Consider the following 12694-nt stretch of genomic DNA (forward strand, 5'->3'; position numbering starts at 1 on the left):
GAGCTGGTCCATGTGGCCACTGAAAGAGAAGTTTGGGCTTCCCTGCTGGAACTGCTACCTCCATGACCCATGTTGGGACAACATGGATGGATGGATGGAGCTCAAGGCAGGCATGCACACAATTTTTGAACCTTTCATCGTGCAGAGTATCTGGCATGTGCACCACAAGATACACCATCTAAAGGATGTGCAGACCCTGTTTACTCTTCTGTAGACATATGCTGCATGCTAAAGGTGCTAATCTAACTAGCCAGCCATTCCCCACATGCAATTCGATTCGAGGGCTGAGGAGAGGAAGAGAATACAATTGTTGGCTGTGCAAGACGAGCCTGAAAACACTGTAAGTATCTGGCAACACTGACGAACCGCCTCTTTCATCTTTCAGTATCTCAACACTTCCATGCTGTTTGCTTTCATGATGACAAGCTTTTTTACATGAAGAGAATCGTCAGATTATGAATCATGAATGCAAGAGTTGCTTGTCATCACCCCTCAAATAGCCTTAATTTCCCGCATATCTGGGGTTTAGGCAGCTTTGTCTTAGAGTGAACAAAACCGGCAGTGCTGACTGGTTTCATGGACACGCAGCTTTGAACAAGGTGTGGCTCACAGAAAACACCGTGCTGCTGATTCTGTTTGAGATGCACATCTAACAGTCCAGCTGGCTACTGCTGTTTCATCTTTCAAATGTTGCTCTCGGTACTTTGAATTGTGGAGGAACTTTAACAGGCCAATTAAAATTAACCATAAACGTCCCATCACAATGCAGCATCGACCGGGCTGCCCTCCACTTGATCTTTTAGCTGTTCGCTAATATCAATCAGACTGACAACGGCTAATTGCTCACCTGTGTGACACTGTCCCTCATGGTGGGCGAGCGTTGTTTGCGGGTGGTGGTTGTGGCCATGGTGGTGGTTGTCTCCATGATGGTGGTGGACATATCAGCCAAGGGGGTGGTGGAGGTGGTGTCAGTAGTGAGCACAGAGGGCACATCACCCACCAGCCGCAGGTTACCCTGGGTCTGGACATTGGGGTCGCCCTCTGCTGCCAGCTTGAGTACCTGCAGGCCGTTGTAGTACAGGCCTGAGATCTGGCCCTGGAAATGGCGCCCCTTCTCTCCACCCCCACCGATTTTGATGAACGCCTGACTGTTGAAGATAGTCAGCTGGCGACCTGAAATATGGCAGATGAAGAGGAGCATGGAGAAATGTGAGAGGAGTGAAAGAAAATGGAGGTAAGAGAGGCCGAAAAAAGGAAAAAATCATGGAGAGAGAGGGTGATAAAGAAAGATAGGGTAGAATATAAATCAGTCACGGTCTCTGGGCGAGCTCACATGGAGTAATATACAGGCACAGTGTGAAACAAAGATAGAGGGTCAGATTAAATCACAAGGGATTTCCTCGGTAACACTTTAGGGAGGCTGGTCCCCAGCTTGCGGCAAGTGCAGCCATTATGTAGCCAGGCATGTGCCGTTTCTCTCAAAATCTGACAGTCTACTCGATTGCAGGGGCACTTGTGGCTTGACCCTGAGTCTACAGGTTCACCCTGAAATGCATCTCATTTAGCCTGAGATTGAATATTTTAGAAAAATGCTGGCTCTGTGTTATTGACCTCTGATGCACCTGAGCTGCACAATGATAAAGCACCTCAGAATGTTGCCGCCATTCGCCTCATTGGAATGGAATGTTTAATTCAGCAGGGGCCGTTCCTCTCTGTGGTCATTACCATTCATCTGGATGGATAGATGGATGAAGGAAGGATGGGTCTGACCATCTACCCCGGGACCAATACTAATGTGTTACCAGGACTTGTGGTGAAAAGGTGGAGTGGGTGTAATTGGCAAGGGTGGGGTGCTGTCTGCCAGGTGCAGTACTTCCTCCTTGTGTGTCATTCAGCTGGTGTCACGTCAACTTTTTATTCTTTTTCTTTTCTCACACCACAATTCCTCTTCCCCGTTCGTCTTCGGGACGTCCCAGTCCTGGACTCATTCAATTCCACGTTACGGTGGGACACAGTTGGAGGGTTAAAGCAGACACTGAGGTAATTATAGAAGACAGGAAACGCCAAAGAGCTTTTATTTACGGAATAATCAATCCATGTAAGGGAAGAGGGGGCATGTTTGTATGTGAAAGGAGTACTACATCAATGTGGACATTTGACAGTGAAATATAAACTCTTTATTGATGGTGGGCTTGAAACGAGAGAACCAGCAGGCCCGATGGGAGTTTCTGTACGCAGATGGATGGCTACACAGGTATGGCTGCAAATTAGTGCATATGCTTGCACATTTATCCTCTGTGCATATGTAATCTTCTATCACGATCTTCAGTTGAATTGTGTTTAATAATGCTAAATGAACTGTCTGAGCTTCTGCTGAAGACTGTGATCAGAATCCAGCAAAGAAACACGGGGGAGAAGCCTCAGCTCCCGTTTGTTTTCAGTCAAGAGAGCTACTCTAAGAGGGTCCTTTATCATTCTAATTAAGATTTACACACACAGGTGCGAGGTGCAGACGATCTCTTCTCATGCACATGTATGTGGGTGCACATCATTTGCACGAGCAACAGTAGTTTTCCATAGAACCGCTCGAGAAGCAAATGTAATCCACTGAGAAGAGCCAATGCATATGTCATCCCATTATCAGATCGTTAGGGTCTTCAGGGGCCCATGAGGGACCTGCTTCTCATCCCCTAACTTCATAATGACAAGCCCTTAATGTCTGGCATATGCACTGTTGACATAATAGCTGAGTCTCACTCCATTATCTCATCTCTAAGTACGCGTGAGTGATACTGCAGTAAACCAAAGAAATGGGAAGGAAGGGAGGGACACACATCTGCTACACACAGAGAGAAACTTCAAACATCTAGAAGATTTACAAATGAAAAAGAGCCCACCTCATGCCCCTCCCTAAAATTCTTCCAGTGTCCTTGGCTAGAGGACACACACCTCTAACACACTGCGTATCAGCCCAGAGGGTCTCTTATTTCATGCAATCAGCCCCAGTGGGCCCCCACTATCCAGTGAAAGGGTCATTGAGCTCGGAGAGGACATACATCAACATCTGTATTTCTGAAAGCTACTGAGTCTTTTTGTGTAGCGAAGAGCTTAAGTTACAAATAAACTCCTTTCCCTCGCGGGTGAGGACACAGCAACTCACTCTAAGTTGGACGATGCAGAGCAGAAGGCGACAAACTCAAACTCACCGCATCTCAGTAACAATCCGCGTTTCTTAGAGAGTTCAAGTGTAACCTTTTTAATCTTGAGTTGCTGTTACATCCTCGGGAAAAAAAAAAAAAGGTTGAGGGAGAGCCTTGAGAGCACTGGGATGGCCCATTTATTCATTCATCTGTGAGCAAGACAGCAAGAGAGACGAAAGGTGCCCTCTAGACTAGATGAAGGGAAATCAGTGTTTGTTTTTGTCGCTGTCTGGATCAGGATGAGACTCTAACAGGCCCTGATGAAGTTATTGTTTCAGGGTCTGCCGGGTCAAATCAAAAGTGACATGTGGTTTTAGAGCCAATTTTGGCATCGGCCGTGAGTAGAGTGGTGGTGGTGGTGGGGGGGGGGGGGGGGCAGGAAGAAATAAGAAGACTGCATGACAAGCAATCCCGGCGCTTAATATTGACAGAGCATGATGTGGCGCTGCAGCTGTGGAGTGTGTGTGTGTGTAATAACGTATGAAATATGCCAGTGAAATGACCTTTATGTTTATGATATCTGGCCTTTTCAAATCGTGTGTATTGGCCAAACATTTATTTATATATCCTCCTCTTTGTGTGTGTTTGGTGATGTGTGTGTGCAGCTGCGAGGACGCGGTTTGCACACTGATGAGAGTCTATTGGAGCAATTTGATGGGATTGGGCGCCTGCTGTCTCGTCTCTCTCCCCAGGGCTCTTAGGGTGATAGGCATTTAATGGGCAGAGGCTTGGGGATGGGAGGAGCAGGGTTAGGGTGGTATGGGAGAGGTGGGGATATGGGGGGGGGGGGGGTGGCAGGCAGCCAAGCCGCTCATTATAACAGCCATTCATGGCTGTACACAAAGCCGCAATTAACAGCAGTGCAGAGAGTGTGATGGTCAAGCCTCTGAAACGAGCCACCGTATCAGCTTGGTTGCATCTATCCATTTATTTGTTGATCCATCCATCTATCTTTTTTGTCTGTCTATCTATAGGGGCCTGAGATATTTTTCCACACTAAGGGACAGTTTATTTTTTTTTATAGATTTCCCCCTGTGAGTCTAAAACGAGTATTCGATGTAGCAAACATTATGCATTCAAATGAGACGAAGGTTAAAGCCATGCTAAAGGCTCCGTGTGGCTCAGCAGCAGCAGCACTTCAGGCTAAATGCTAATATCAGCTGTCTCAGGGCCATTGTCCACATGCCTTTTTTAAAAAAATGCTGGCAGCATCTATTGTCTATGCAAACCCTATCAAATTCATTGTTGACGGAGCTCACTGTTCCGCACAAAAATGCCCTCAGTGTACAACCCGCCTGAAAATAGCGCACGTCAATGTTGCTTATTTCTTATTTCGTTTATGTTGCTCACAGGCCAATCAAAATCCAGGAAAAGCGGGACTTACTGGACCCACACAGGCAACAATAACAAAGAAGACTCCTGGCTGTCACTCAAGTGCTGCCATGATCAATATTTGAAATCAGAGCATGACAAGATGTTGGCCTGTCTGTCAGAGCGTCAGGCGAGTGGCGCTGTCATATCTCTAATCTTTCTGAAGCGATTCTCCGTGAATAGTGAGTGCAAGGAGACAGTTTATCAACAATAAACGTGAGGGGGGAGCTCTGGAGCTCCACAGGGGGTGACTTCAGGTCAAAAACAAATTTGCTGACTGTACAGGCTCTCGCTGTCATAGCTGTTCCTCTCTCACGTCCTTTTGGGTCTTTCTTTCTCTGGACATCTCTGCTACTGCAATCCCCACACCCACCTGCTTGACTGTCCTCCTGCATAAGAGTGAAATTTGCCTCTGAGGCTGTCTGGCAGCAAGACTTCAAGGCAAACTTCTCCCTTGTGTTTTAGATTTAGTTGCTGGACTTTCCAGTTGGGATTTTCTGGTTTTGGACTCTAACCATCCAGCGTAAGCCTCGGCTTACTGTTCAGTTCTTAATGTCTCTGAGGTCCCATTTGGGTCCTTTCTCTTGTTTTTTTTTTGTTTTTTTTGAAGCCCTCAGTCTTGAGGGTTAGCCTTGAAGGATATCTACCACAAGACCTTCAAGAAGTCAGATGACAAAGTATAAATCGTGACAAAGCCCATGTGCCAGCCAGTAGTTGATGGGGGAAAGAATCTTTCACCCAGATGATTGTGCTCAAGGCGTTAGGTGACAATTTTGACTTCTTTTTTTCTTTTACTCATTCCCTGATGGCGCTCAGTGAATATGAATAAGACCGTTTGAACAATTTTAGGATGCAAAACTATTTGGTCAAAGTGATATTAGGTTGCTTTTTTTGTCTACCCGCAAATGCCTGAACCCTTTTTTCCTCCTGCATCCCTTCTTCATGAATCCACAAATGCAGGAAGCCATATATATGTATCTTAAAGCTAACAGCGGCCATAGTCATAAACTACTAACAATACTAAAACTTTTCAGAAACACTCATTTACAAACTCAAGCACGCGATCCAGTACAATCCACGTCTTCCAGCTGTGTGCTCCATCATCCACAAACCCTTTGATTAGAGATAAAACAAACCGACTATTCTGGTGCGACGCTCCTGGTTCCCCTGAGTGTTTGACTGACAGTGCGCTTGAGGGTCTCTAAATGGAGGTTTTGGGCAGTTTTGCTGCTGTGTTGTTGCAGTAGTACTTGTTAGCCCTCAGTAGTCATCACGGTGTTAACAGCCTCTTCAAGTTATATGAAGATAGAAGTTCTTCTTGACTTGAGTTGAGTTGAACACTGGCAAGGGAGCCCTGCGAGGTGTCGGCTGACATGGAGTCAGTCAGTCACTTTACCACTGGAGAAGCTACATGTGAAATACGTTTGTGTTGAATAAAGTCACGGGAGTGCAGTGAAGTGTGTCATGGTTAACTGTAATCTTCATGGTTCCTCATAGATACACACGCATCGGTGGCCACTCCAGCTCACTGTCAAGCACTTTGAGTTGCGTTGAGACTGTCTCAGATATTACCCCAGCGCTCTCTTGCTCTCTCTGGACAGCTCTGGCCTCCAGCAGAAGGATACGCAGCTGGGAAGTAGCTGCTCTCCATCCCTCCATCTCTGATGTCAAACAGACTGTCCTAAGACCATAGAAAAGCGATATGATGCATGGCGAGTGGGACATCACGAGGGCCCGAGGCTCCAATTGAATCAGATGTCCCATTCATGGAATTTTGGAGAGGAAAATGTCCTCCACTTTGAGGTTCCATTTTCCCCTGGCCAGTTAGATGACTCGACTCCCCTCACACCTTGGTGGTTCAGATTCAATGCGTAATGTCATCCACAATCTCTCTGGCTGGATCACCTGGAGCGCTGATAACTGAGCAATAAACACAGCTGAATCATTGTGGTAATGACCCCTGCATTTCGCATGGTCCTGAGCCGCTATTTGTCATGTTTGTAATGTGGCTCTCAGAAAACCACAACGAAGGGTGATGCGGCCTTTCTGCTTGTCTACATCCTGCACGGCGATGACATGCTGCTCATGATACTCTGAAGTGTCACGGAAAAAAAACGATCTGTTCTTTCTGTTATGAGGTTAAATTATCTTGAATAATATTCTGAAGGGCCAAAAGAAAGAGCCAAAGCACATTGGTCAGGAAGGAGAGAACTGGCAGATGAGTCGGATACAGACAGCCTGTACGAGGAAGTCAGCGCCATGCAATTCATGAACGGGCTTCATAAAAAGAACAAGAGTGACGCAAAGCTGAGGGAGATTCACTAAAACAAAAATGAGAAAGACAAAGCCGAGCGCTAAAGAAGGAATGAAATGCAAAAAAAAGAAAAAAATGAAAGAGAGCTGCGGTAAAGAGCATTAAATACCTTCTCCTGTAGGAGACACTGAAAGGCTGTGACTCACCTCACACTTCCCACCTTCACGCTCAAGTGCAGCCGTCTAATCACGCGCTTAACCTTGTGGCAACGGCAGGGTTTTAGGATATCTACCTATCTGAGGCCACAGCTTCCTTTCACACGTTTCTTGGTATGAATTTGCACAGGAAGGCGACTAAAATAACCTGCTCCGATTGGCTGTGCCGTGTGAAGAGAGACTTGGCCACTGTGCGATCGTTTGATAGGAGGGTGTAGCATATATGCTATGTAATAATGATACATATTTTTAGCTTAATAATACTGTGGTAAAAATATCAGTTATTTGGTCTTATTTAGGAGCATCATTTTCTGGCGGTTATGGTTAGAGCAGGAATGACCCTATTTTACAATTATTTCTACTTGCACTCTCGCTACTATCAGCTTTTCATCATCGTCAGATGGCCAGAATTTAGACCAGCCCAGTTTCACTTGAGTATCGAAATCTTTGCTCATCATCTGTTGCTCGTGATGTGGAAAAAATGTGGAAAATACATCAAATACAGTGGCCCCTCGCTATAACTCGGTTCACCTATCGCGGCCTCACTGTTTCGTGGATTTTTTTAGTGTAATTTTGCATGCTTTTTTTTTTTTAAGCGTGCAGTATGAACGCGCATTGTGTTCGGCATCCTGATTGGCTAAGGGAGAACTGCGCATGTGCTCTGCGTCCTGATTCGCTAAGGGAGGAATGTGTTCTGCTAGCCAGATTTACATAAATGTTCAATCGCTAGCAGTGTGACTTTGAAGTGCTGTATGTTTGCAAGTTTTCTACTTAAAACTTAAAAGCTTAAAACTTGGTTTCCGGTAGAAAACTTGCACCAAGGCCTTCAGAGGAAAAAGACGTGACAGCGGAGCAGCGCCAGGACAAAGAGGCACCGTCAGAGGAACTGGGAAATACGCGGGAGTTACTGGTAATGATTTCTGATGTGTCAAACTTCGTAGATCATTAAAATTAAATTTGTTAAAAATGTTTGGGCTTGAAAAACAGGTTTTGATCTTTGGTTTCCTAATATTGTACTTATTTTTTTAAATCTGCAAAAGTTGGAACTTTGAGAGAGTTTAAATAAGAGAGAACTGTGAGACAATGTTAATGCCTGTCTGAGGAAAGTGTATAAAAGTGCGTGGTTAGGGGTTTTACGGCCTTAAAACATGGATAAGCACCCCCCCCCCCGCGATAAACGAGGGACCACTGTACAATATATTTACAAAATGTTTTGGAAGTACTTGAATTTTAAAATTTACAGTGTTTTCGTGTGTTTTATATATGTATAATCTTGTTCTTTTCACAGTTGATATCATCATCAATAAATAGTGGCCAAATCAAAAGTCGCAAAAGTATCACGTCTCCGTGACAGTATCGGCTCATAGTGGCCAAACACAGAACATCGCATCCAAGTATCTGTTGTGTACATAGATACTTTGATCATGATGTAATTGCTGGGGGTAATTAACAAGCATTTAATTCCCGGTGATTTCATCATTCCAGTGCGCTCGTGTCATTCTGTACATGAACTACATTTGAATAACAATAACAATAACAGCTGATTTTAGAGCTCATCAGTGGAGTTACTATGATATGAGAAGCTTCTCCACATCATTTTGGCTGATAAAGTTTCATGTAAAACTCTCAATATTACGTTTGCGAAAGGTGATTGATAAGCGTGTTGGATTGATCGTAATCAGCAGTAATAACAATAAACACATAAGCATATTTCAGCTGATATACCAATCTGTGAATGTTCCTGCTCCCTCGTACTGATATTGACAGTCCCGTGTGTGTCGGGTGGTCGTATCCATCAGCGACAGAGCCACTTCCTGGTTCAGCCATAGTTTCACACGCCTCCTCTGTAAAAGTGACAGCAGTGTGACATGAGGCCAAGTCCACTTGGACACGAGCCCAAAGAGCCCCCACGATCCAGGCTGTGAAGAAACTGAGATGCAGCGAAGGGACAGGAAGTGTATCTGTGAAGATTACACCGTAAAACTAGACGAGAACTCAGTAGAGAGCAAGAAAGACTGTCGTGAAATCTGGGCTGGTGGTTTTTGTGGGATCCTGCTGACAGACGAACGAACCGGCAGATGTGGGTGGAGAGAAAAAACAAAAAAATTGGTGCAGCCTGCACAGTGTGACGTAAATTGCTGTCGAACACGGCCAGTTCCTTGTTTACACAGTGTTTGCTAAAGAACAAGCTCCTCGCCACATGATTTCAGTCCCCAATGATAGAATGAGGGATTTCCATACCGGCAATTCAGGTACGCTCGGTTTTTGTCAGTTAGGGATCGCGCTTACCATGTCAGTTCCAAATAGAAGGCAGAATACTGTTAAGAGACTTTCAGAAAGAGTTAACTGCCTTATAAGCTGCTGCAGAGACAGAGTAATGGCAAGTTTCTAGTTGCAGCTTTGCATCGATGCACAATCCCCCCTCGACTTCTTTCTCTAAACACAGAGAAAAAAGCTGGTCTCAGATGAGCTGTGGTTGGTAATTACTTGCTGTATCCAGCCAAGCCGGGGAGTGGGCTGGGTTTGGGCCACGCTCGGCTTGCTAATGCACAGATTGCTTTTCGGAGGCTGTGAAATAATGGCTGTATGTCTGCTACAACCGCCCGATTGTAGGTGGAGAGAGGAGGGGTAGGACTGCTGGCTCCATAGCGCTCTCTCACTTAACTCTCTCAGGTTGGGAGCGACTAACCTGGAGGAGGTGAATGTTCGAGGGAGGAGAGGCAGATGGAGTAAAGTGATAGGAAGGTCAAAGGAGGATGTAAAGGGGCCATTGGTGGAAGGACGGCAGCATCCCTCTCCCACCGCTGCCATCATTATGCATCTCTCATCCGCCTTGCACTCCATATGGCTGAGAGGAGCCTCCGTCTCCAGCGTCAGCTGCGTTGTAGGGGAGGGAGACCTGGCCCAGAATTCACCTCTGCCTATGCATCATGCTTCATGAAGTCCTGAACAGAAACTTGGACCCTTTCTTGCATGCAGTCTTAATGGGTTTGTGTTCACAAATCCTCCACGCGCCTGCAGAATTTCTAGTATCTTTAAGAACAAACAAGAACTCCCCCAATTTCCATTTTCCTCTCTAAAGAAAGAAGAAAAGAATAAGTAGGGAGAAAGTCAAAGAAGACGAGCACAATGGGGGAGGGGTGGGACACTGACAAAGTCGATTATGAAGTGTTCCCAAGTTATCTCCTCAGCGCAAGGCTCTCTTTGGTAATTAAGAGCGTTTTGCTTTTTTACTCCTCAGAAGTTGGGCTGGTTTTGGTAGAACACTATGAATTAATTGTGTTTGACAATGGAGATGAGGGGCTAAATGCGGCATGAAGTTAAAACTGAAAGCCTTGTTAGGGCAGTGGAGCCCTGAGGTCTTTGAAGGCAGCTGAGGGTGCAGAGATTGTGTAGATGAATGTGCAGGACTCTGTAAGAGAGAGTAGATTGCATTTAATCAGATGTGGTTCTATCTGATGTATATATCTGGATGTAGATCCTAAACAACTGATACTGTCGAGACAGAGATAGCACGCTGGTTAGCTGAGGACAGGCTTCCTCCTTTTTATTCGCTCCAGCTGCAGCCTTTAACTGAAAGGGGACCATGAAATAGCAACAAAGTACCCCCTCATTCAGCTGCAGCTCTGCTCTCTACAGCAGAGACATTTGCACTCATGCAAAGTTAAATTTCCAATAACTCCCCTGTGCCTCCCTCAAATGCGGCGGTGCAGAGAGATCATATAAGAAAACAAGACTCGCGCGGATCTGCTCTCCATTGGGTGAAGAGAGAAATTCAAATGTGATCGTGGATGGCAGATCTGGACCAGTGCCTGGCCTGGAGATCTTGATTCGGGTTCTGGACCTGCACCAAGTGGGAGGACCTGCTTTCGTTCGCTTAAGAGGATTGGGGGAAGCTCACACCAAACTATAAAACACTGAACATGAAACCTGGTTGTGGGGCTTGCTTTTTGAGGCCACAGAGACCCGGTGTCCTAGTATTCCTCCTCCCCGCGCTCATGTAGCTCGACTAAGACCTTGATCATCACGCCGTTGGAGAGCTCCACAGGGATAGACTGCTCGCCAGAAGAAGATGTAAAGCTCTAATTCTTCAGGGAGATTTATTTGTGCCTTTGCTCATCTGCTAAAGTGAAGAGAAATTGATTCTTGCTGGTTATTTGTAATCTTCATTTTCAAGTGGCGCTCCCTGATGAGATCAAGAAGCTGCAACACATTATTATTGTGCCTAAACAAACAGGCTGCATTGACGTCGGGGATGATTGAAAGGTTCTTGGTGAGGATTGGCAGACACAGTGTTGGTGAAATGAGAGGATTTACTGCAATATTTCATCCGCAAAGGCAATTTTGGTCGTCGAGTGCTCACAAATGCTTGTCTTTTCCGTTCTGCTTCACCTTTTTGTGACTCTAGAATGCAAAAAGCTCCAGCCACATATACTTAGCTTGAAGCTAATAGCATCTGACTGTTAAGAACAGGAAAGCTCCCCAAAAACTTCAGTTTACAAACTCTCAAGGTTGTCTAATAATCCAGGTCTTCTTTATCCATCCGTGTGCTCATTAATCCATAAACACTCAACCCAATCACAGGGCGGTGAACGAGCGCAGGGAGTTGATTCAGCTGAACCGGCTATGGTTTGTTTGTTGCTCAAATCAAAGTATTTGCACTTGAGAGCTTGTAAGTTATGCTGTTGTTAGCCATCAGTCACGATTAGCTTCAAGCTAAGTCCACATGGCCGGCGCTTTCTGCATTCAGGAATCACAAAGAGGTGATGAAGGAAGGAAAAAACAACTCGTAGCTCTCGAAAGTGAAAAACACGCATTTTGGGTGAAGTCCTAGACTAAGGAGGGACATGAAAAAGTCAAGGCTGGGAAGGGCAGATAAAGAAAACCTGGAATGACAGATCCATCACGAAGAGAGAGAGAGAGAGAGAGGAAGAGAGAGAGATGGAAAGAATAGAGGATACATCTGAGTAAGTTTTGGCTCAGTTGAAAACTTTTGAGACTGATTTGTTCCCTTCATTGGCTCCCTGTAATGGCTGCCGTTTTGGATTTAGTCAGCTGGAAAAGAGTCGGCCATAGATGCTGGCTCTGATCTGCCTCACACACACTCAGCAGGGGAGGTGGGATAGGAGCTTAAGAATGAGATGCAGTGACACAGCGTAGGCCGAGGACACTGGCGGCTCTGTTGACTTCTATTACATCCCAGTGCGACTTGTACACTGACCTGTGTGAGTGACTGTGAGGGGGTAGAGCTGTTATGTCGTTGGATGCTGAAAATTATAGAATCGATGAAAACAGTGATGACCAAAAGAGAGGAGACCCAAGAAGCTGATTGTTTTATGCATTTGAGACATTAATGAAAGGAAATCTCCAGCAAGCGGAGACCAAAACTCTTGCTTTTCTCAAACAACCGGCGTCATGACTGAGCTTCCGATGCAGGAGAAATGATTCAGGCTGTGACAATCTGGAACCCTCCTTCTAACGTTCACACAAATGACACAGAGAACATTCCAAAACATTTCCTCAAGTGGTGAAAACAATAAACGTTAAAGGGACCTTCAACTGTTCCGGCTCAATTACTACCTTTTTTGTTCATGACTTTTGAATTTGGTGCTCCTTTGTTTTAACCCTCTGAGTCTTGCATTACCAGAATGTGG

At 45.4% G+C, this 12694-nt stretch overlaps 1 protein-coding gene across 8 annotated transcripts in view; it reads right to left on the reverse strand.

Annotated features, from left to right (window-relative positions):
* Positions 1-12694, reverse strand: part of nrxn2b (neurexin 2b) — a 659388-nt gene that overhangs the window by 20134 nt on the left and 626560 nt on the right. For all 8 annotated transcript variants that reach the window (XM_086197055.1, XM_086197054.1, XM_086197049.1 and 5 more), the window contains one exon: positions 848-1173. In XM_086197055.1, coding sequence (XP_086053181.1) covers positions 848-1173 — 326 coding nt within the window. The remainder of the gene's footprint in view (positions 1-847; positions 1174-12694) is intronic.

Source organism: Aulostomus chinensis, chromosome 24, assembly GCF_037954235.1.
Source record: "Aulostomus chinensis isolate RoL2024-O1b breed Wild chromosome 24, RoL_Achi_v1.0, whole genome shotgun sequence".
Lineage (NCBI taxonomy): Eukaryota > Metazoa > Chordata > Actinopteri > Syngnathiformes > Aulostomidae > Aulostomus > Aulostomus chinensis.